The 24,830-nt window shown below is 36.7% G+C and overlaps 1 protein-coding gene across 6 annotated transcripts in view; it reads right to left on the bottom strand.

The window, feature by feature from the left end:
* lnx1 (ligand of numb-protein X 1) overlaps nt 1-24,830 on the bottom strand; it is a 76,969-nt gene that overhangs the window by 37,359 nt on the left and 14,780 nt on the right. For 2 of the 6 annotated variants that reach the window (XM_056480964.1, XM_056480965.1), the window contains exon 1: nt 22,066-22,764. The exons of the other annotated variants lie outside the window; for them this stretch is intronic. In XM_056480964.1, coding sequence (XP_056336939.1) covers nt 22,066-22,157 — 92 coding nt within the window. In that variant the 5' untranslated portion in view covers nt 22,158-22,764. Of the gene's footprint in view, nt 1-22,065; nt 22,765-24,830 lie in introns of those variants that run through there. 6 annotated transcript variants of the gene reach the window in all.

Below are 24,830 nucleotides of genomic sequence, written 5' to 3'. Positions count from 1 at the left end.
ATAGATGATTAGCTGACAGATAGATAGATAGATAGATAGATAGATAGATAGATAGATAGATAGATAGATAGATAGATAGATAGATAGATAGATAGATAGATAGATAGATAGATAGATAGATAGATAGATAGATAGATAGATAGATGACAGATAGATAGATAGATGATTAGCTGATAGATAGATAGATAGATAGATAGATAGATAGATAGATAGATAGATAGATAGATAGATAGATAGATAGATAGATAGATAGATAGATAGATAGATAGATAGATAGATAGATAGATAGATAGATAGATAGATAGATAGATGATTAGCTGACAGATAGATAGATAGATAGATAGATAGATAGATAGATAGATAGATAGATAGATAGATAGATAGATAGATAGATAGATAGATAGATAGATAGATAGATAGATAGATAGATAGATAGATAGATAGATAGATAGATAGATAGATAGATAGATGATGGATGGATGGATGGATGGATGGATGGATGGATGGATGGATGGATGGATGGATGGATGATTAGCTATCTCCTTCTATTATATAACACAGACCCAATGGAGACTAGCCAGTGGTCAACTGAGGTGGGAACAGTCTTAGTTCACTTTAGTTTTTCTCCACCTCATCTCTTTTCTGTCAGCCTGAGCGGCTTATACATCATTCATAGTTTTGAAGAAGAGATTCCTATCTGAGTTGTGTAGTGTCTGTCTGTCTGTTTTCATTTATTTATTCATTTATTCATTCTGCAATTTTCAAAAAGCAAGCTGCATTTGTTTTGTACAGAAAAGGTTAATTAACCGCATACAAGTTTAGAACAACATGATTTCATTTTATTTTAGCATTTGCATTTACATCACTGAGTAATACGCATAGAGAAAAAGAGAACGACTGTAAGACAAAGAGAAAGATGCTACACAATGGTCCTGTCTGTTGCTCTGTTAATGGGCTTAGGCAGATAATTAAACCAGGCTTTCCTGCTAGAGATAAAGCAGCAATCTGTGGTCTGAAGTCCTAAGCTGTGTCTTTGTCCTGGCAGACCTGCATATAAACCATCAGCAGCAGTCACAAAACAGCAACGCAGAGGTTATTGTTTAATCCAGCCGTCCTGTTACATGAATGATGGCATGTGTCAGTCACCTTGCATCCAATTTCTCCTTCAGTTTTACTCTCTCACACATACATACACAGCCATATGGACGGGCAGCAGGACACAGAGCAGCACAGAGAGAGATTAACAACTCTCATGCACTTTTTGATCACTCTCTCGCCATGTTATTGCTGTGTTTTTTTCTTCCTTCATTTATTTCCCTGGTCCTTGACCTCCAACTTCCACTTCTAATGGACCCCTTTTTCTTTACTGTCATGCAAATGTGGCATTCTTAAAGAGACACAGTACATATTGTATAATAATTACTAGTTTTTCGTTGCTGGCATTTACTTTCATGTCATTCCGAATATGGATGCTATTATCTGGATGTTATTTTTTGAATCTCTTTGAATTCCATCCTATGCTATGTCATGATTTCCATAATGTGGAAAAACTGAATGTTGCAGAATTTATTTTAAAAGGTTTTAAACCAAATTAATATTGATAGAAAAACTAATTTTACTGTACAGTAATAATGCATTTTTACTTTCAGTGGTAGTACCAAAAAAAAAGAATCACAAAAATAATAAAACATTTGTATATTTAAGAAAAATAATAATAAATACATTTTATTTGTAAGTTGCTTAGGATAAATGTGTGAATAATAGGATTTTGTGTAGCGTGTGAGTGCAGTGTGTGACTAAAGCCAAGCCTCATTCACACTGTGAGTGACTTGCAGTGGCAAATCGACAAGCGGCCATTTATTTCAAGAGGGAGTGAGCGACTTCCGGTGACCTCCATCTACACGAGCAACAGTGACTGTTGGCAAGCAGGTGGGTTGTTGCTTGATCAGATATGGTTGCGGCCGGAAGTTAACAAGAATTATTTATATTATTTATTAAATTTCCCATTTATCCAAAATTAACATCTACCCCCACCCCAACCCTAACCCCAACCATCACAGTACTGTAAAAATATTAATTATTGTTGTACAGTGTCATAAAAAAAAATCGCTGCTAAATTGATGTGCATATTGCACTTCCGGCCGGTTGTGTATCTGATCTAGACTTTACCGATTAGGTGGGCTTGTTGAGCGCCGCAACAAAAGTTTAGAATTCTTCAACTTTATGCAAATGAAGAGCGACTTTCTTGAGCGACAGCCAATAGGAACACCAGTAGAGCTCACGTGATTCTCTCTCAGCTCAAAGCGGCAAGTGACCGTTCATTTCAACAGAGAGTGAGCACCAGGTGGGCGTGTCGAGCAACGTGACAAATTTGAGAATCTTTGAAGAGCGACTTTCTTGAGTCACTGACTGAGACTGGTTTAGATTTCCAATCAACAAAAGTTTTTAGGCGAAGTATAAGTTGCAAGTCAGTTTATTGGTATATTTATTTCATATAAAAAGCATGCTCCACCTCAGTTGAGTGGTAAATGGTAAATTGAGTGGTTTTATGTACATATTAAATGTTATGCACACTATAACATTTCCATCCATCTATTATTTATGCAGTATATAATATAAAATATGTGAATGTAAATATAGCTATTAATCCTAGAGTGTCTTTTAAAAATTTATAATGACAGCACATTTTTCACTAAACACAAAAGCTCTACAGACAAACCCAGAATCCCTCTTCTCTAAATCTAAAAGCCAAACCTCTACCTTGACTTCTTCCATGTTCATATTTTTCCCTGTTTGTGATTGTAATGTTTTAGATGTAGGCCACAGCCGGGGCAAGACCTCATTATGACCTGACAGAAAGAGGGAGAATTATCTGCTCCTCTTCGCTTAATAATAGTCAAATTAATCTCTAGAATATTCTGCTGGCTACTTACGGCTCGGTCTCACACACAGACACACACGCACTCTCTGTAAATCCAGTACACTAAATCTTCGACTACAGACATCCAAACACACAATAGTCTGAATCTAAGTCATCAAAACCAGATCGACGTTTCAATCCTCTTTTGAGTGAATGGATTATCCTGAACCTACCCAAATAACACAGCTCTAAGACTGGGATGTACTAGTCTTAGACACACATACAACCATATTTCCATCAGAGCGAGACGCCAGACTCAGTTCCTGAAACTGACCTAAAAACATCTGCACTGTATGTGTGTGTAAACACATCATGTGCCAGTCATATTTTAGTGTAGTACTGTTGCAGACTGGGGTTTGACTGATTCTTGTAGTAGAGGTTGAATTTTTGTTATTGCTCACACTGAAAACTATATGGTGATTTCACGAGTTCACACTTGCAATCATTTCAGAATAAAGCGTATTTGGCGTGCTGTCCGGGGAGAGGGCTCTGAGCTCGGGGAAGACATCCCAACTCGAGTTATTCCCCTTATTAGGAAACAGAGAGGAATTGGGATTCGAGCGAAGTATCTAGCCTGGCCCCAGAACCTCCCCCCGGGATTGTAATGCTTAAGAGGTGAGGTGACGGGGTGGTGGAGGGATGCTAAAGTCGTGAGATGCTGCAGGTAAGACAGCTTTGGTATATATAGGGGTTTGGTCAAGAACTGATTGGATAATAGAATAATTGTCAATGACGTATTTGATACTGAAACTTCTGCGCGTGCTCCTCCCGAAATTTGTTTACAAAACATCACATTTCAAGTATACATTGGAATAAAAGTGACATTATATTATATTATATTATATTATATTATATTATATTATATTATATTATATTATATTATATTATATTATATTGAAGTTAAGTTATTTATAAGTTATATTTAAATATTTATCTTAATTATTGTTGCCCTTAATAGAAGAAACACTATTTTCTGATCTATATTTTCATTTTTTTCCTTGCAAAAGTAATATATAAGTGATATAATTATACAAAGTATATATTATATTCTTTGTACGTTGTAAAATATCTTGCTGCTTATATTTTAATTAATCAAATGAAATCTTCCAGTCATTTCATCCTACATCAGTCAAACTGACTTAAATATTAAGTTAATCTTTGTATAACTAAAATAAAATGAGTTGAAACCTGATTAACAGATTAAAATTAAACTAGCATAAAACATTTGTTGTCATGACTTTGTTGTCATATCAATTTTACAGTGTATTTGTATTTTTGTTACAAATTATGCACAAAGAAATGGCTTTGAAACTTTTTTCCAGTCATTTCACCTTACATCAGTAAACTGACTAAAATACTAAGTTAAACTTTATATAACTAAAATAAAATTACTTGAAACCTGATTAACTGATTGAAATTGAAGGAACAAAACATTTGATGTTATGACTTTGTTGTCACAAATTCTACACAAAAATGGCTTTAAAATATTTTTTAACTTAGAAATTGGCAGTTAATTTTAGAATGGGCCATATCACAGCCAATTAAACATGAAATATGTTTTATATTTTCATCTTAAATATTTAAAAAATATATTGTGTGTGTAAATAATGAAGCAGTTTGTACTTTTAGATATATTTCCTCTTTAAAACAGATTTTACTATTGTATTCCTTATGTGGACGCATGTGTATATTATATTATATTATTGAAACATTTTGTCATATTTCTGAAATGAGTAATTGTTGTTTTATTGTAGTCATTTCATAGAAGCAACACTAATTTCTTATTTATATTTTCATATTTTTCTTGCGAAATTAATGAATTGTGATTTTTATTCTACATGCAGTGCACATATAAATTTCGACAATGAATATTTTAATAAATTTCTCAGTGAATATAGGTGATGTAATTTGGTGCATTGAAACAAAACTGATTTATTAAACATATATTTTTTTAAATAATATTTTAGTCACCAAACATATTTAGAAATTGAAAGATAAAACAATTTTAAAAAACTATAAAAAAAATTATAACCTACAAAATTTCAAATAAATTTTCCTTTTTTTGCTTCTCTTGATTTTTCCTCTTATTTAAATTTGTATTTAATATACTGACTAATCTAATGTGTATGCACAAATATAAAATTGTATAGCTTCCTATTAAAAATATGAATTTAAAAGAGATTTGTGAGGGGTGCACTTATATATGCTGAGCACTGTATACAGATTAAATAATTGCTCTTAAAACCCCCAAAAACACAAGTATAAATCTGACTGCAGACTGACTAATAATGTAAAAGCATGTTTCATCCAGTCCTCCTCTGGGTGTCGATCTTAAGAAAAACAGAGGTATCATAAAAATCATGAGGTATTCCATCCCTTCCCCCTGGATCCGGTTAATCCAGAGCCAAGCATCAGGATAATCACAGCTCATACAGAGAGACATCAGCATAGAGAAAGAGCTGGTAAATCACACAAAACACTGCAGCAGTTACTGAGCTGGAGACAGACAGCAGTGCAATGCAACGCTGCACCAGCACTAAATGCATTTCTGACTGAACCGCAGCACATTCAGTTCCAATCGACATCTGAAAAGCTCACTTTTCTGCTGGATATTGTGTTTCACTGCTCTTAGCTCAGTAGGATTGAAATGTATAAACACTGCAGGGGTTTTGAGCAACAGTAAAGAGCGGACAAAAAAGTCAATACAAATGCATTTGAAAAATAATACAATTTCTTCTTATTTTTTTAATTAATACTTATTTTTGTTTAAAGATGTCTCTTTCTCCCACAAAGTCTGCATTTATTTGATTAAATTACATTTAAGCTACAACATTGTGATATTATTTAAATGTGGAATTACTGATTTATGTGTTTATAGCAGGGGTGCCCAAACTCGGTCCTGGAAGCCCGGTGTCCTGCTTAGTTTAGCAAACAAACCTGTCTGGAAGTTTCTAGTATACCTAGAATGAGCTTGATTAGCAGGTTCAGGTGTGTTTAATTAGGGTGGGAACTAAAATATGAAGGACACCGGCCCTCCAGGACTGAGTTTGGGCACCCCTAGTTTATAGCATCACATTGTGTTAAAAACATGTTTATTATGACAGCATATTATTAATACGTTCAATTATTATTTTAGTATTATTATTACATCATTTTATTAATACGATACATTATTAATACATTTTATTAATACTTCTGGATCTTCGGTGTTAATGATTTTATATTTGTTTTATGTTAATATAATTTATTCCCATGATTCAAAGTAAATTAAGCCATCAATTGTGTATCAATTCAGTGTACCCAATCGAACCGCACTTTGGTATACCTCTTCCAACTGGGCCAGGGCCAGGGCCAGCCAACTGAATCGCATCTGGGCCCGATTCAGAGCACTCACACCTGTCAAACGAACCAGGAAACGTGCCTGGGCATGGTTCAGAAAGCATAGTTTGAGCACACCCTTACAGTGTGTATGTATAGATATGAGTTGTATATTTGTATATTATGAATGTATATAAAACGTATGCACATAAAATAAATACATAATACAGTATGTTTGTTAATAAAGAAGAATTTTCATTCAGACAAATAGGCCAGCTCTAAAATAGAAATGGTCTAACATTTGCAAAGAGAAATGCATGATGGGAAAGATGGGTCTCTGTGATCTCTTTAATTGCTCTGACGTGTTTTACTTGGGAAGCAGAAACACATATAAATGCGGTTTAATCAGTCTTTGTGAAGTTTATCAAAGGAGGTGTCGTTTTCCTTATCTGAGCTTAATCTGTTGATGGGTTTGAAGATCAGAGCTCTGGTGCAGCAGAAGGAAGGATTAAGGAAAGCAATAATCTCTGGAAGAAGGAGGAGGGAGAAGGAGACACAACTCTTTTCTTTGGCTGTTTTAGAGCTGTGACGTATTCATGCAAAGTAATTCATTGTCTGGAGGATTACACACTCATGGCAAATGTTCTGAGAGGACTAGTGAGACCCGAGATGAGGAGAGAGAACGATGAATGGCCAAGGAAAACTCTTTGGGGGACATTTATAAAATAACTTATGTTTATCAATACTTCACAGCCAGTATCCTTTTGTGAACTGAACACTGTAGCTGCACCAAATGGATACTTACACTCGTCTGCATTGGTTGTTCAAACAGATAGTCCCTCCCTGAACTCACATCATTAATGGGAGGAAATCTGCTTCATCAAATTAAGGAAAGTTCTCAAACAAATGAATGTTTATCATAGATGTATTTAATAGATGTATTTACATCCCAGCTGATTAAAATCCCAGTATAAGTAGATAACTGGTCATTATTTACAATTTGTTTGGAATTAAATTAATTTAATTTCATATTTGATCTCTTGATTAAATATCTAAGTGTTTATGATAGTTTATACTAACAAAATACATAAATAAATATATTTAGATATTTAATCAACTAATAAATATATTTAAAAATATAGATGTGCAATCCTGACACATATCAAAAATAGGTAATATATCTATTGTATTGTATTGCACATTGGTTTCCAATTCCAGTCCTCGGAAACCCCCGCCCTGCACATTTTGTCCGAAATTGCATACGTCCATACTATATAGTACGCTAAAATTGTAGTATGCCTGAATTCATAGAATTCGAAAAACAGTATGCAAGAAGTTTCCTGAGGACCTACTACTTCCGGCAAAATTCTGAAGTGTGGCTATGCTATCCCATGATGCCCTGTGAGAGAATTCCTGAATGGGAGTGTAGCGACGCAACTGACATGGGGAGGTCACGTGATCATGACAAAATGGTGGATGTAGTACATCCGAGTTTTATTCATACTACTCATATTCATACTATGTTGAACATACTTTTCTAATGGTCGAGTTGTACATTCTAATTCAAATGCAGTACCTACTGATTAGTAGGTAATTTCGGATGCAGCCTATGTCTTCCTTACTTAACACACCTGATTTAGATTATCAACTCGTTAACAGAGGGATCCATGAACTGATCCTTGTGTGTCAAATAAGAGACATACAAAATGTGCAGGACGGGGGGTCCTGAGGATCGGAATTGGAAACCATTGCCATAGTATATTGTATTTATGTATAAATAAATTACATTAAATCTAAATCGATATCAGACTTTTTATTTAAATTAATACGCCACAGTATGCAATTGTTTAGGATAGACAAAATGCTACAAAACAAAATAAAGATATGTTGATTTTCAAGTTTGATTTCTGCGATGACACCTCTTGGAGAAATTAAGTATGGTAATGAATATGTATATGGAAATGTTGATGTGTTTAATCTTGGCGGCATAGATTTGCAATGCTGCTGCTGTTTTTATCATCATTGCAGAACCAGTACTAAGACTTGCTACTGCCAGTATATTCACAGACATGCAGTCTGAGAATATAACATACTGCTGCTGCAAACATGTATGTAACCACCATAGCAGATCAGGTGGAGCTGGGGTGGAGGAGGGTCTCTGAGAACACGGTTCATATTCCTTGCGTAAAACAACACTGGGGCATTTAAAATGTTGAGAAGCAAGCTCATTGGCTGCTGAGGCAGCAGCAACTTAGATTAGGTGTGAACTATCAGCCTGTTTCACAACAGAACTTTCTATAAATACATTAATTCATTCATTTTCTTTTCAGCTTAATCGCTTTATTCATCAGTGGTCGCAACAGCGGAATGAACCGCCAACTTATTTAGCATATGTTTTACACTGCAAATGCCCTTCCAGCTGCAACCCATCACTGGGAAACATCTTTAAATTCATTTATTCATTCATTCATTTTCTTTTCGGCTTAATCCCTTTATTAATCAGGGGTTGCCACAGCGGAATGAACCGCCAACTTATCTAGCATATGTTTTACACAGCAAATGCTCTTCCAGCTGCAACCCAGTATTAGGAAACATCTATAAATACATTTAAATCCATTTAAAAACACACAGATGCATACTCTTACACACACACACACACACACACACACACACACACACACACACACACACACACACACACACACACACACACACACACACACACACATACTGTATACTGTTCATGCTTTGAGTCTAAATATTTGAGGCCACAATATAAAATCGTATTATATATAATATAAAATATAAAATCCCATATGAAATTGATCAATATTTGAACAAAAAAATGAATACAAATAAATATATGTATTTATTTTTTATTATAACAAACAAATAATTAAAAAAGCAAATGGTTTCCTCTAAATGCCCTTTTCTTTAGAAATACAAACATAAAGACTGCAACAAAATCAAATCTTTAATGAAATATACCCCATGTAACCACTGCTACACCAGTGAACACTCCATCCTATAAAATCACATCATGCGACTCAACCAACCAATGATGTTACACTGCCAACCAGCAAGGACGTTTATGCAGACCTTCCCTTTCCTTCCTTCTCTCTCCCTCCTTCATTCTATACCTTCTCCTCCTCCCTCTTGTGTTTCCCTTCTTCTGTGTGATGAGAACAGCAGGATGAAGACAGCAGCAGATTTATGCTCATCCCTCTCTCCCTCCTCCCCATGCAGCCCCAGCTGAGCGACCGCATTGACTTTATTTCTCTCTCTAGCTCTCTCTCTCTCTCTCAGTGTGGAAGCGGGACAGTGATCTGCTTTAGTTCTCTAACGTGAGCAGGAGATAGTGCTGGAGCGTGTGGCATCTTTGCTCTGAGCACTTAACATTGAGACCTGTGCACAGTCTGGAGCGGTAGATACAACTGACCTGCTCTCATCTCGCCCTGCACATGCGCTCCATTTTGCATGTGTTTTGCGTATTGTTCAGTCGCAGCTAAGGACAGAACTGACACCCTAATTGCGTATTTTAAAAGGTACATGTCATAACAATCGTACTTTTATTGTGTTTAATGCTAGAATTGGGTTCTGTGCATCTAACATACAAGAAAACATGAAAAAGGAAAACTCAGTAGCTTCGTCTTGGTAGGTATTTCTTTGCAAGAATGAGAAAAAGCAAGACATTCAGATTTTTGATGTAGAAAAAGGATCTTGATTTTATTTTACTGTCACTTTTAAATTACTGCTACTGTCCCTGAATGATTTTCCATTACAATCTGCTACTTTTTCATAGTTTTTCTATGTAAACACACGCTTGATGGACATGCATGACTAAGTGTATCATGTTTTGCAACTTTTGCAATACCTTGAACATGAAAACAGTGTTTCAGCTTTTTTATTGTAAATATGTACACTGTAAAAAATAAATCCGTAAAATTTACGGTAATAAAACGGCAGCTGTGGTTGCAAGTACTTTACCATTAAAAATAGGGTACAAACCGTAAAAGTAATTTCTCATTTTTACAGTAAACTACCGTATTTTATTAATTTATAGAGGTAATATGTCTGGATTTTAAATTACCAACATCTACACATCTTTTGTTACACAGTTAGACACATTAGCACAGCCATATGCAGGTGGTGATGAGAAAGTTAGAATATGAACTATTGCTCATCACAAACAACTTTTCCCACTAGCAGAAAAGTATATAGAAGGAGCTCAGTGTCATTCACACAGCTACTAAACGCCAGTATGGTAACACACATGAAATTAAAATCATAAAAATAAACATTGTTTATCAACATTGGATGTAACATAAATCTCTAATGTACATAACTGATGGGGAAACAACTAAAAAGATCCATATTAATGTCAACAAAAAGCATAAAAAGTGATGTGCCATACAGTGAATTCTGGGAAAGTCAATTTACGGTTATTCACAGTATATTAAATAAAAAACATATCGTTAATTTGGTTACGGATTTGTACTGTAGCATTTTTACAGTTTTTTTGCCGTTGAAACCACAGCCATTTTTTACAGTGTACACTGTAAAATCCAAAAAGTTAAGGTAACTCAAACCGTTTTAGTAAACCAATTGCAACAAATCCTTTAAGTTCTAAAACTAATCCTAATGAGTACTGTAAACTTATTCCATTTGAGTAAATATAGCAATATGAGCATAGTAAAACCCGATAAATGAAGAGAACTTAAACCAACTGAGTACTGTAATACCCAATAAATGTAGGCAACTCAAATCGTTTGAGTTAAAATCCATTTAAGTTGAAGTAGTAAGGTATTTTAAATAACTCATTACCTTCAACACCAAGTTCAGAACTCTTTTCAAATGACTTTCAAATTAACTTTCAGTAAATTTTGAGTTAACCACACTCATTTCATGTGATAAAGGAGTAGTTTTTGAATGTAAATGGGTTGTTGCAATCGGTTTTCTTAAACGGTTTGAGTTACCTTACCTTTTTCTGTTTCACAGTGAATGAAAATGTGACAGTCTATTTTGGTGTCAAGTTTGTCAGCTTCAGCTACAATATCCTTAACCACACCCCTCATACTGTTTTTTTGCTACACTGCGTGGTTATTGTGGGTAAAGTTACTATTGTCTCTGACTGTATTCGTGCAGACCAGGCCTGTGTTGTTTTGGTCACACTTTATTTGAATGGACAATGCACACTATTAACAAACCATTAACTAAGATTTTTTTAACTCAATAAACTACTACTCGGCAAGGAACATCATTTCGAACCCTAGTCATGAATTTATACCATTATCGTTGATTTAGAGTACCTAGTTTTATTAAAGTGAAATAAAAATGTCATTTGTACTTGTGTTGGAGCTAAATATGGTCAGTGTAAAATTATTTACTTATTTATTTTGTATGTCTTTGTCTCTTTCTAAAGAGTATTTATCATGCTGTTATGTAAGAAATATTTCAGATGTAAGTCTGACAATAAAGTTCTGTATTATTATTAATTAGTTGCTTATTAATAAGGTAGTCGTTGGCTTTAGGTATTATTAGATGTAAAATAAGATCATACAAGTGATAATAAACAGTTAATATCGTCATAATGGGCAAGTAAGCCAGTCATAAAAGATATAAATTGGTACTTAAACTAATGTATTTCTATTGTTTTATCATGAAAATGTTTACAGTCGATGTAATTCATAAACGTACACTTGTTAAGAATAGTATAGTCAGTCAATTTCACATTTTCTGTGGAAATACTATAAGGGAATGTTGAACAAATGGAGCAGTAGCTAAGTTCAGTCCTGAAGAGAAACCACCAGATTTTGCTCAAGTATCTTTAGGGGATTTTGAGCTGAAACCTCACAGACACATTCTCTGGACACCAGAGATTTAGTTTACATTTTATGGCATAATATGTCCCCTTTTTTAAGATCTCTGGAGCCCCAGTAGATGAGTACTGTACATGCCTGTGTACAGGTTTAAAATATGCGTTTATCCTAAGAGTGCAAAAACATCTTTAGAGGCGGAGGTCACCGTTGATTTGTGTGTGTGCATATAATCTTCTGTTTATTCACACTTTAGCTTCACTTGAGCAGCTCTGCTTGGCCTAGTTTTCCAGATATCTTCACATATGCGGTCTTCTCTGAGTGTGCCACTGTGACGACAAGAGATCCTGCACTGAACTAGTGCGCAAGGGCCCATTCAAACTGAGGAAACATACTGTAGTTATGTATTCGAGAAATGAGTCGCTTTGTTATTGTAAAAGTGAAATACAGTAATTCTTCTCTATTGTGATATGTATTGGACTGGAACTGAAATATTGTTGGGCAGGACATGAGTTTGTCCTATGGCAATTGATTGGCAGGTAGGTTTGTCCACAAACCACTTTATAAAGTGCATCAGTGCCTGCATATTTTTTTCCAGCAGTGCTCATTCTTGAAGAATTTTATACTACATTCATTACTCTCATATGAATTTGAGGTTTTTGATAAAATTGTTATAAGCTATAAAACAATACAGCTACAATGAAAACTGCATCTTTAATCCTATGAAGCACAAAAAAATGCATACTGTACATGTAAAAAGTAGTCATAGTGAAATCGAAGCGCTTTTTGGGTGAAGCTAATAGTCAATTTTGCTTTTCTTATTCACTGGTGCTTTCTGACTGGAAGAATTTTCTGTACATCACAATGGGAAATGCAATTTTTTCTCCATAAATTTCACTATAAGATGCAACTGTTGTTTTTTTTAGTAGGTATACATTTTTAGTAAGCAAACTTTTTTTATTTTATTAACAAACCCAGAACTCAAAGTGTTTTTAATGTATATTAACATGTTCAGTAGCCAGCTTAATAACAAAGTCATTGATAGTGCATGTAAATTCTCTCTTAATCATTTACATAGATGATATGATACTGACACAGTTTATTGTTACCCAGGTTAATTGTGAAAACGTACCTCTATACAATATACATTTCTGTAGAGCGTCAAATTTGTCCTAGGAGGTATGTTTTTCACAGTTTTTTTTTTCGCTACTCCACCAGAGGGCGATGTGTATGCATTTTGAGATCTCGAATTTCTCTCAAGAGTCATTCGCGCCTGTTGTTCTCGCGTAAATCCCCCAGAGGCCGCTGTCGACTGACTGACTGACTGACTGACCCACCCTCCTCCTTCCCTAAACACAAGGAATAGTGTTTTTAGAAGCACAGATTGACCTGCCCACCCACTTCCCTAAACCCATCCGACAGTTGTCAAAAGCAATCCAGAAAAAGAAAAGCCCTCGCCTGATAATATACCATGTTTTCAGATTTTACCACATTCTCACCCTGTTATTTACTTGTGTATAAATTTTTTTGGATTATTTTTTTGTCTTACCCACTTTCTGAAATCATTCTTCACCGGACAAATCCTTTCTGCATCTCAAGTCCACCAATGTACATGGCGAGCTAACTGGAAAACTGGTAACAGTGAAAAAATCGTCCATATGAAGGTAACAGGTGAGCTGGTAAGCGTGAACAGGAACTGTGTCATACCACCCTGTAGCGTTTGTTTTAATGACAAAATGCAGCCATATGTGCTTTTGGCTACATAATTTGCGATCTCCAGAAATGTATAGGGCTATGTTTTCAGAATGAACCTACGTTGGGTCATTTTTCCCAATTTTACCCAAATGTATGTTGAAGGAATTTATAATTTTTTGAGTGTGGTAATAATAACTGTACTGTATCTGTTTGTGAACATCAACTGAATTTTTACTTTCATTCCTTAACTTAGGTTTACGCATCTTTTAGCTTTGCGTTTATGCTAGGATGTGCTTAGCTCCTCCAGACTGTGTTCTTCTTGAAAACCCACACCATTCACTTCCTGTGCTTTTCCTAAATTCCGTTACTGTCTCCCAGTCGTGACTGAGCACCAGTCCAGGTGCAGATCCGCCCCTGAGCTCAGGTGCTGAGCAGGGAAAAGGACTCTGCCAACTCTCTGTCTCAGATGCGGCTAAAGTGTTGAATTAGCAACAACGTTTTTTTTGCTCTTCTTGCTCCTCATCATCATTAACCTGATGAAGGAAGTGAGAGGACGCAGAACAACTGCAGAGGAACTGCAGGACAGACACTCAGGCGAGAACGTGCAGCAATCTGTTGAACCCTTGCTCTCTGGGGAAAGCGCTCAGAGGCTGTATTTGACTCTGCAGAGGAGAACGTGGTCGTCACATGTAGGTCATTTGTCTAAAGAACGCTTTGATTTTGCAGCCTTGCACCAGTTAAAGGTGGAAGCTGGAATTTAATCTTCATTAGTAATTACAGGGACGGAAAACTGAAAAGAAGAAATTATTTAAAGCAGGGATCTTTGAGGTATTTGAAAGATGTGGGAATAAAACAGGAATTCTGTCACAAATGTAAGATCCTGTTCACACCTACACCCAAAAAAAGGATTTTGACTGTTTCTTCAAACTAATTATTTAAAACGAGCCAAAACAACACAATTCTTGAGATTTTTTTGGGACAACTTAATTGTTTTTAGTTCAACTCAACTTAAATTTGTTATTTTAACTTAATCGATTTGTGTTGGGACAACATAAGTGAATTGTATAGAACCCTACGTTTTAGGGTTGCACAAAATTCATTCATGTTGTCCTAACACAAATCGTTTAAGTTAACTTAATTGTTTTTTTTTTTATTTTTACAAATTTAGGTTGATTGAAAATAAAACAATTAAGTTGTCCCCCTAAAAAATTAAGAATTGTGTTGCTTCAGCTCATTTTAAATTTTGAGTGTAGGTGGTATTAGCGTTATTTGCCTTAAAATGGAAATGATGCTATTAAATACCTCATTTTCATGTTGTAACCCCTGAGAAAACCATTGTTTATCTTTAGAGCAAATTAAAATGTTTTAGATAAAACCTAAGCGCTCCCTCATCCTCCATATACAGCAAAGTTCCAACCCTTAATTGTTAGTCCAGAAAAAAAATAAAAAATAAAAAATCCCCTGGACAGAGCATGTGCCTTCAGTGATTCAATCGGAATATAATCAAGCTACAAAGTCACTATTGTGTGCACATAAAAGAAAAATAACAACTTTTTCAACAGTTTCTTCTCCTCAGTGTTAGTATATGAATGTGCACCTTATACTGACACTGAGCTAAAGAAATTGTTGTGTAAAGTTAACTTTCTGTTAGGTTTTTGCAAAATGGTAATCTGAGTTTTTGTTTTGAAGATGAACGAAACTCTCAGGGGTTTGGAATGACATGAGGGTGAGTAATTTGTGACAGAATCTTTCATGTTTGGGTGAACTAACCCTTTAATATGGATTTCCGTCAAGTTGAACTTCACAAAATACAGATGTAAATGGTTGTAAAATATCATGAGCTTTTTCCACATTTGGACACTTTTAGAGGTTGTCAACCACTCATTCTTCAGGATCGCTTTCATACTCATGTGGTCAAATGCTTTCAAACGGTCACAAAAGAGCTCATACTTTCCACTTGCTGGCCTAACTTGCGAACAAAATGGGATATGAGAACGAATTTTGAATTAGAATTAAACCCAACCTGACATACTAAGGTTTGCAGTGGTCAGTTGACTTCTTTTTTGGCATTATTTAAGACCCCAAAAAGAATCTCAGAACTCAACTTTGCCTGTGTTGTTAGTAGATAACCTTATCAATGCAATGTCTGCTTGTTTGAAGTTATAATGATAATTTATCATTTAATTTAAATTAAAGTTAAAGTGTAAAGTAGCTTCTGTGTCTGTGTTTTTTAATTCATACATCGTCACTTTCAAAGGATATCACTCAAACACTAATTCCCCATGTTTAGTAAATCTGGTTTAAAGTTGCCCAAAGTTTATATGTCTGTTTATCCATTTCGCTTATGCCGAGTTCAGACTGCATGATTTTAACCCTGATTTTGACTCGCTGACAGGTTTTGAGAAATCGCCGACAAATGCCTGAAATCACAGGCAAATCGGTGCTCGTGCACGTGAGTGACAATCACACAGTATGAACTATCAAAGACGCGATCTGAGAGAATCGCCGATGAGTCGCCGATGCCCGTGAGATATTTGGCGTGCTAAACATCTGGAGCTGTCGGCGGTTCATTCAAAACATGGCGTGTGAAATGAGTTTTGATTGAAAATAACATCGGCGACTGCCTACAGCCAATGAGAGAGCAGCATTTACTTGCGTGTGTGTACCTGCAGGCCAGCGGGAGGTTGGGGGAGAAGTTAAAAGCGCTCATTTTCGGTTTATTTGGACCTAAGAAATGGAGGAAAAACTAGTGTCAGCAACCCTGTCTGTTTGACGTTTCATACAGAAAGTCAAAAAAGAAAGTTGAGGAGAAATTGCTAATTCCCTTCAAACCCAGGTGAGCAAATATGTACATTTTCTACCCCAATAAAGGCTTCTTTCTCGTTATGTAGTTAATAACAAAAGATATACTACGTGTTTTTGGCTGTAAGATGTAGTTTGGAACAAGTTGTCGGCGATTCTTCCTATTGTAGAGTCATGCAATGTCCCTGTCGCCGATCCAGCTTGCAGTGTAAACAAAGCAGTGACAAAAAGCTAGCCCAGATAGTCATGCAGTGTGAAAACATCTGTGACACGACTACTTTGAAAGTCATGCAGTCTGAACTCGGTCAGTGTGTGTGTGTGTGTGTGGTGTCTTTGGGGTTGTTTTACATCATGATCAGGTGCATGAGCAAAAGGTATTTTAAGTATACTTATAAAAAATGAATTAAACAAACAAATGAAGTTGAACATTACTAAATTTAAATCGTTTAAATTCAGCCAATATACGGTACATTTTCTGCAACCAGTTACCTTAAAACAATTTAGCAAATCCAATCATTTTTTCCTAAATATTTTTTTCAGTGTATATAGATATTTTTTGTGTTGGATTGTTAAGCTTTTGATCAATGTATTGTTACACCCCTATATATACAGTATACTTTATACTGTATACAGTTCCACATAAAGTACATGCTTTCTGGCCAACAATGGCTCATACAGTATACACTATCAAAATGAGTGGACATGGGTCTGTACATCCTACATTTCTTTTTTTTCTCTATTCACCACTCTGTTTGTGTGTGATGTGTCTTGGCACAGATAAGTAGATGGGTTATGCGGTCACTGAGTGAGCCAGTAAATGCCGCAGGACAAACCGCTCACGCGCACGTTCAGCGGTCATCCGCTCACTTTGCCTGAAAATAAGGTCACCACAGCAACACAAGCCCACGGATACAGCACTGTTTCTCACTACACCCTGATGACGACACGCCGCTGTCTGACCAGAGCCATCCTCTGAATGCAGACTTGCACAAAAGCACGTACACAAAATCAATCACCACCCTCCAACCCCCTTAACTGATCTTCTTCTAATAAATGAAAAATATAAGCCAGACAGAAGCACACAAATTCAAATCATGTTCATTCAGAGTTTCACACTGACAGCAATCAGCCTTCCAGCCGTTCTCATTCACATTTATATGAAGCTGGCCTTCATTTTAGAATACAGATTTATTAATACATAAATCTGAGTCGCAAGGACTGCATATAGTACTCTGACGCTAAAAATGCTAGGTTGTTTCAACTCAAATTCAGAGAAAATATGGACAAACCATACTTTAAAGGATAAATGTAAAAAATCTAACACAGTGGTTGGGTTTGTCAATATTTTACCCAACTTTGGCTTGAAATAAACGTTTTTTTTGTGTACACAATATCTACAATAGCACAGGTACTGTACAAGTAGTGCAAGTACATCTTAACACTTCAATTTATGATAACAGAAACTCATCACACTCATCTTTGAAATGTGAACATTAAATGTGATCTCAATGGTTTTCAATGGAAACATTGACATTTATTTTATTATTATTATTAATATTATTATTTTGCAATAGACATAAAAGGTGGGTAGAATTTCTTGGGGCAGTATTAGTTATGACATGGAATGATCATTTTAATGATTGTAATTTGTTAATGTGTTGATGTTCCATGTAGAAAATCTAATAAAGCAAAATAAATGTCTACAATTAATTTGGTTCTGTAATTGGAAATAAGTTTCATATTCACAGTAAGTAACGCTTTGAATTAAACATGACATTTGGAAGTAGATGGACTGAAAACATAATTTACATATTGTTAATTATTGACTCAAATATTATTTACAAATGTTTCTTCTTTGTTTTATTCACAGCTTCTGAACTAATCTTAGTTTTATTCACCCCACATAGCAAAATTTCTTTGGCCCAGATCTGGCCCACACAATTAGCTTTTGCTTGGCCCACATGCTGCAGTGAATTACAGTACATGACTAGACCAAGTCTGGCTTCTATATAAGGGCCAAACATGGACTATATCTGGGCCTAGTCTTAGCCAAGATAATAACCCATAACTCAACCTGAACTGTTGTTTGTCCATTGTCTGGAAGCCATATTTGGTGTGTCATGACTGCAATGACATTGATAAACCCATGAAGCATAGCACTTTAGGCACATTAACAATGGTAATGGTTAGTAATGGTTAATAATATTGTGTAATTTGTAAAATAATAATTTGGTTCAAATATATGTAATGTAGGTTAAATTGAGTTATTTTAAAACATACAGGAAACAATAGATTCATAAATCTTGTTTCCTGGATTAAAATGATGACATTAGAAGATGCAAACAGGAAGATGCAAACAGGAAGATGGAAATGACTTTGTTCATCCAAATATTTCTTTACTCAAAAAATCATTTAAATGCATTTTAAAAGTGGGTCAAAATAGGCCAAATTTACATGGCCCACATATTATTTTTTTAACATCTGGGCCATGTCTTGCATGCCGCCTTAAAGATGGTGCCACTAAAGCCAAACATGGGCCATGTTTGGCCCACATGCTGTATGCCAGAGCGGGATGAATGCCTGCTCTGCCGGCTTTATGCCAAATCTGGGGCAGAATTTTTTGCTACCTAGGACAAGTCAAGAAAGTAAGACACATTACGAATCACACAAAACAGATTAAAAGTATTGTTAATTATTAAAGCAGCTGTAAATTATGCTGGAGTTAACTGATGATTAAAAACAAAACCATTAAACAAAACCATTTATTCACTCTAAACGAATCTGAAAGCATTGGCATGTCATAAAAGTTGTTAATACGCTAAAAGGTTTGCGTTTACATGCTGTCAGTGTTTTTCTGTTATACATATCAGAGTCTGCGCAAGGATCAGAAGCATGTAAATGCTGAACTTATTCATTATTTGTCTACAAACAATACATGTTTTTCTCGCATTCCACCTAAAAAAGCATGTACAGACAAATCCAGCATCGCATAGATACAGCATTCCTGTCCAATTATAGAATGCACAAGACGCACACACCTACTCTGAAGTTAGAGGCATAAGTGATCCATTGGTAAACTGCCTTCCTGAAAAGTGCAAATATGATTATCCTGATAAGCCCGAAACATTGGTTTGGGGTGGGGTTTTCCTTTTGCCCAATTATTGTTTTTGCAATACCATTTGGCAACAGTGGTGGCGTAGAAATCACACATTTCACCTTAAAACTGCTTGCAGTACTATTTAGTAATGCTGTTCATCTAGTATTGCACCCCTGAAAACCCACACGTACACACAAGCATCTGCAAACAGAATATCTGCAACAGTGCAAAGAGAAAATGTATGTATAATTCAAAGTCTAATTAAGCTTATGAAAGTATTAGAGAAAATATGTGTGGGTAGTATGTGTGTGTGTATAGTCAAAGAAAAACAGGCAGCCTCGGCAGACATCAAACATTCAAGATATCGGAGCTGACACATCTGGACTTGACATTCATTTCAGGCTAAATGACTGCAAACGGTTAGTACTAAATACAAGTGTAACGATGTATGTTGGCAGTCAGAAATGCACTGGACCACATCCCATTTATCCCAGGCTAAATGAAACGACATCAAGCTCAAATATCTGAAATGCTAAAACGGGTTTACTTTGCTGGTTTTAAAGAAAATAGTGCCTCCACTGACGTACAAAACAATAATAATTAGGGAAAGTATATGTTTTGTATTTTTCCTCACTGATCATATGATGAACATCCAGTCTACAGGCTATCTGTGTATATTTAGGAGCAGGTCATGAGCTAATACCAGCGGTAAACCACAATCTGTTTCACCTTGTGATTGGATCACCTGAGACAGATGTTAATACCAGATACCAGCATGTGTGTAATTGATTATAGGGTCAGTCTGGTACGGTGTGCCATAATTCATATCCACGAGTGAATTTCCACTAGAAAGTTCAACGTTCAATAACAAAGAAGGACAGAAAACAAAGGATACAGATTTGTGGAAAATGAAGAGAGACATTCTGGGCAAAGCAAAACAAAACTAGCTGAAAAATACAGAAAAAAGCCAATGTACAGTATATATGTGTGAGAGATGAGAATAGAGGCTTTCTGTCATTATGTATGATGAAGATGAATGACTGTGCCACTGTCAGCCAGCAAAACAAAAACACAGCACACAATGCCCCTATTTCTCTTTTTCAGCGCATCCAAGATGATACTTCTACCCATGACACTCACATAAATCATAAAACACGTCTCATACGGTTACCCACATACTGTAAACACAGTGCGAAAGAGGAAAGACAGATAGACCTCATCCTATAAGATCCAAGCCAAGCAAATGCATGGACAGATGGTGCAGGAAATTGTCTTATCTGCCTCCTCACCATTCATCCCTCAGAAGACACCTCTCTGTCCCGTTCCTCTCCAAATCCTCCTTTTCTTTGTTTCCCATGCAATACACACACCAGTTTGTGCTTATTTGTGTTGTGTATAGTCTAGACTCTATGAGTGGAGAGGATTTGTAATGCAGTCCATTGTACTATGCTCAGCCTTTCACACACACTTACACGGCACAATTGTGTTTCTGCCAAAGACCTGGGATCAATATAACCAGCGTTCAACTAAACACACTCGCTGTGCTCTTACGCTGAACGCAGAAGTTTCTTTTATACAGTGCGGATCATAACAAAGAAGATCCTACTGTGTTTGCTGCTGCATAAGATTGTATATTTTACTCTTTGGAGAAGAGTCTTGCGGTTTTTGACCCAAGAGAGAAGTTCAGCTTGAATGTTTTATGTACTGTGTAGCTCTTAGAGTGACTGGATATGCTGTTGGTGGATCCGATGGGCTTTTGCATGCGTATTTGATTACCTGTGTTTGGCTTTTTGAATTGTGTGCCTAGCAACAATCTTTCTATCCTTTTTTCACATGCGCGCAAGTGCGCAAAGGTAACAGACATTGCATATCTTTCACATTTATCAATAAATCACTTTTAAAATGCACAAAATTCCAATTTCCCTGAGTATTTGATGCAAAAAACACACCTGCGCGTACAAACACACACACATTAGGTCATCTCAGCCATGCTGCAGTGTCCCTCACTGCTTAGTAGCATCAAAACAAACCTGCTTCATCACAAAGCGCAACTATAACCACCTCTACGTGGTCTACTGCCTCACAACTAAGACACAACATAATGTAATTTCCTTTCCAAATGGACAAGGGGATATATTTAGAAACTTCCAGACAGCAAAACATATGCAAGCAATGCACAAACACACAGAGGAATGCGAGCGATTGTGTCAAACGGGACCGGTTAGGATTTATGCAGGTTGTTGAGAATGATGTATGGACACACACACACTCACACATACACACAAACACACAACCAAATGCACACATTGCAGTGCTGGATGGGATGGGGTACAGTGCGACTTGTCCTATGAGATGGTACATATGGGCACAACTCACACCGGACAATGCTGCGAGGAGCCGATGTGTGTGTTACTCACAGTTCTGAGTAGAGGATGTGCAGGTTGCCAACATTGTCAGTGTAGTTTGCTGGACTGAGCCAGGGCAGAACCAACAGCAGCAGAGCCTTCATGACCCTCTCTCTCCAGGGTCCCCTGTCTTGAATCTCTCTTTATTTTGCTCTCTTTCTCTATCTCTCTAGGCTGAATGCAGTCTTTCCTATCCGTCTTCCTTCTTGCCCCTTCCTCCTCCACCTCTGCTACAGTTCTGACCCCCCCCCTCCCGCCTTTCTTTCAAGTGAAAAGGCTATTTTCCTTCTCCTTTTCTTCTTGTTTCTTTGCCTGTCCACTTTTCTTTCTTTCCTTGCCTCCCTCAGGCTTTTAGCCCGGTCATCTCAGCAGTAGATCAGCAGCAGTGGAGGGAGAGGTAAAGACTGGGAGTGCTGCCAGCGGAGGAGAGCAGAAAGCGCAGGATGAAGAAAGAGTCGAGAAGAAAAGGAGGCAGGAGCGGTGTCTGGAGCGAGCGCAGGTGCACGGGTGCCGAGATGGAGAAGAAAAAGAGAAGAGGGTGAGGTAGAAGGAAAAGTGGAGGCAGAGAGCTGTGTTTGCTGGCACGCCGGTCGTGTGCGATGGTTGCGTTGCGGTCTAATCTGTCCTGGGCATCATCCAAGAGTAAGAGGATTTACGCTCACAAGCCCACATGCTGCTGTGAATGTGAGAGAGAGCGAAAGAGAGTATGAGTGTGAGTGTGGCAACAGAGTCTGACTTATACCGCAGCATGCTCTACAGAGAGAGAGAGAGCTGGGCCGAACCATCCGACATGGGAGAGAGGGGGAGATGCAGGCTTGGGTGGTCCATATATCATTGTCCATATGCCTCAAGGGTAGAGCATGTGGCAAAGACCACCCCCCTCCTCAGCACAACAGTTCATTCAGCCATGAAGTGGTGTGTGCGCGTGTGTGTGTTTATGTGGACGTGTGTGCAGGAGGTAGACATAAGCTGGATGAATGGATGGACGGATGGACAAACAGTAATATTCAGATAGAAATCTGAATGATGGAACAGATGGATGGATGTACAGATTGACTGATGTACAGATTGGTAGACTGGAATAATGTATGGATGGACAACTTGAATGGATGGATGGATGAAAATAGGAATAGATGATAGCAAGATAGTTGGTTGGATGAACAGACAGACAACATGAATGTTAAATGGATGTATGGATAAACAAACAGATGGACAGACACACAGATGTTGAAACAGATAGAAAGAGGGATAGATGAAGAAATGGATAGATGAAGGATGGGCAAATAAATAAAGAGTTGGTACGGATAGAGGGATTAACAGACAAAGACTCGGATAGATGGATGGACAAACAGTAAGAGTCAGAAAGACATATGAATGATGGAACAGATGGATGGATGTACAGATGGACTGATGTACAGAGGGATAGATGAATAAATGGGTAGATGAAGGATGGGTGAACAAATAGATAGAGAGTTGGATTGATAGAGGGATTGACAGATATAAAGACTCAGATGGATGGATGGATGGACAAACAGTAAGAGTCAGATAGACATATGAATGATGGAACCGATTGATGCATGCACAGGTAGACGAATGTATAGATTGGTAGACATACTGTAGAAATAAAGGTACAGGAGCTGTTACTGGGGCAGTACCTTTTCAAAAGACACATATTTGTACCCAAAGAGTCCACAGTGGTACCTCAAAGGTGCATATTAGTGCCCAAATGTACCTAAAAATACCTTTGAGCTACCATTATGGACCAATATGTACCTTTTGAAAAGGTACTGCTCCAGTGACAGCTCCTGTACCTTTATATCTGAGAGTGTGTATGGATGGACAACTTGATGAATGGATGGATGGATGAACATATAGATAGCAAAAGAGTCTGCTGGATAAACAGACAGACAACAAGAACATTAAATGGATGTATGAATGGACAGACACACAGATGTTGAAATAGATAGAAAGAGGGATGAATGTAGAAACTCAGAGATGAAGGCTTGGGGAACAAATAAAAAGAGACTTGGATGGATAGAAGGATTTACAGACATCAAAAGTCAGATAGAAAGATGAATATCGGAAGAACAGATGGATAGATGGACAAACAGCAAGCATCAGATGGATAGATGAACATCAACAAATAATTAAGCAAACAGATAAATGTAGGGATGAACAGATAATCAGACAGAGGGACGGACGGACAGATAGATAAATAGATAGTGACTAAAATTTTTATTCTCCAAAAGTATGCAGAAATCTCTAAAGGTATTCTTTAAAAGTGTGCAGCAGTTTGTATTCTCTAAGAATGTTCAGTAAACATGCAAGCATGTAAACCAAAGATACTGTGGATTGTGTGTGTGTGTAAAATGAGCCCACAGAGGTGCCGGAGCCTGCTGTGAGAAGCTATGCTGTAGAATAACTGATGAGAAGCTGCTGTAAAATAACGAAATATGTAAAGCACTGATTATAAATGTTAAAATACCCATATGAAGCTATATCTGTTAGAGGTATTCAGGGGAATGAGTGATATATTATCCAAGTATTGTACCAGCATGACAATAAATGAAGATACTTAGTAGAAGTAGAACAAGTAATAGACAAGTATTGGAAGATGGTCATTTGCATTGCAGAGAGTGCAGAGCCAAGAATAACAGGACCATCTCAACATAAACTTGACCTTTCAGTAAAGACTTCCTAAGATGGTCACAGGTATACAGAGGTGGGGAAGAAAATATGTATAAAAGCAGGACCATGGACACATACAATTCAGATGG

This window comes from Danio aesculapii, chromosome 20, assembly GCF_903798145.1.
Source record: "Danio aesculapii chromosome 20, fDanAes4.1, whole genome shotgun sequence".
Taxonomy (NCBI): Eukaryota; Metazoa; Chordata; class Actinopteri; order Cypriniformes; family Danionidae; genus Danio; species Danio aesculapii.
Note: the sequence above shows the minus strand (reverse complement) of the source record. Positions and strands in the feature narration are given on the sequence as shown.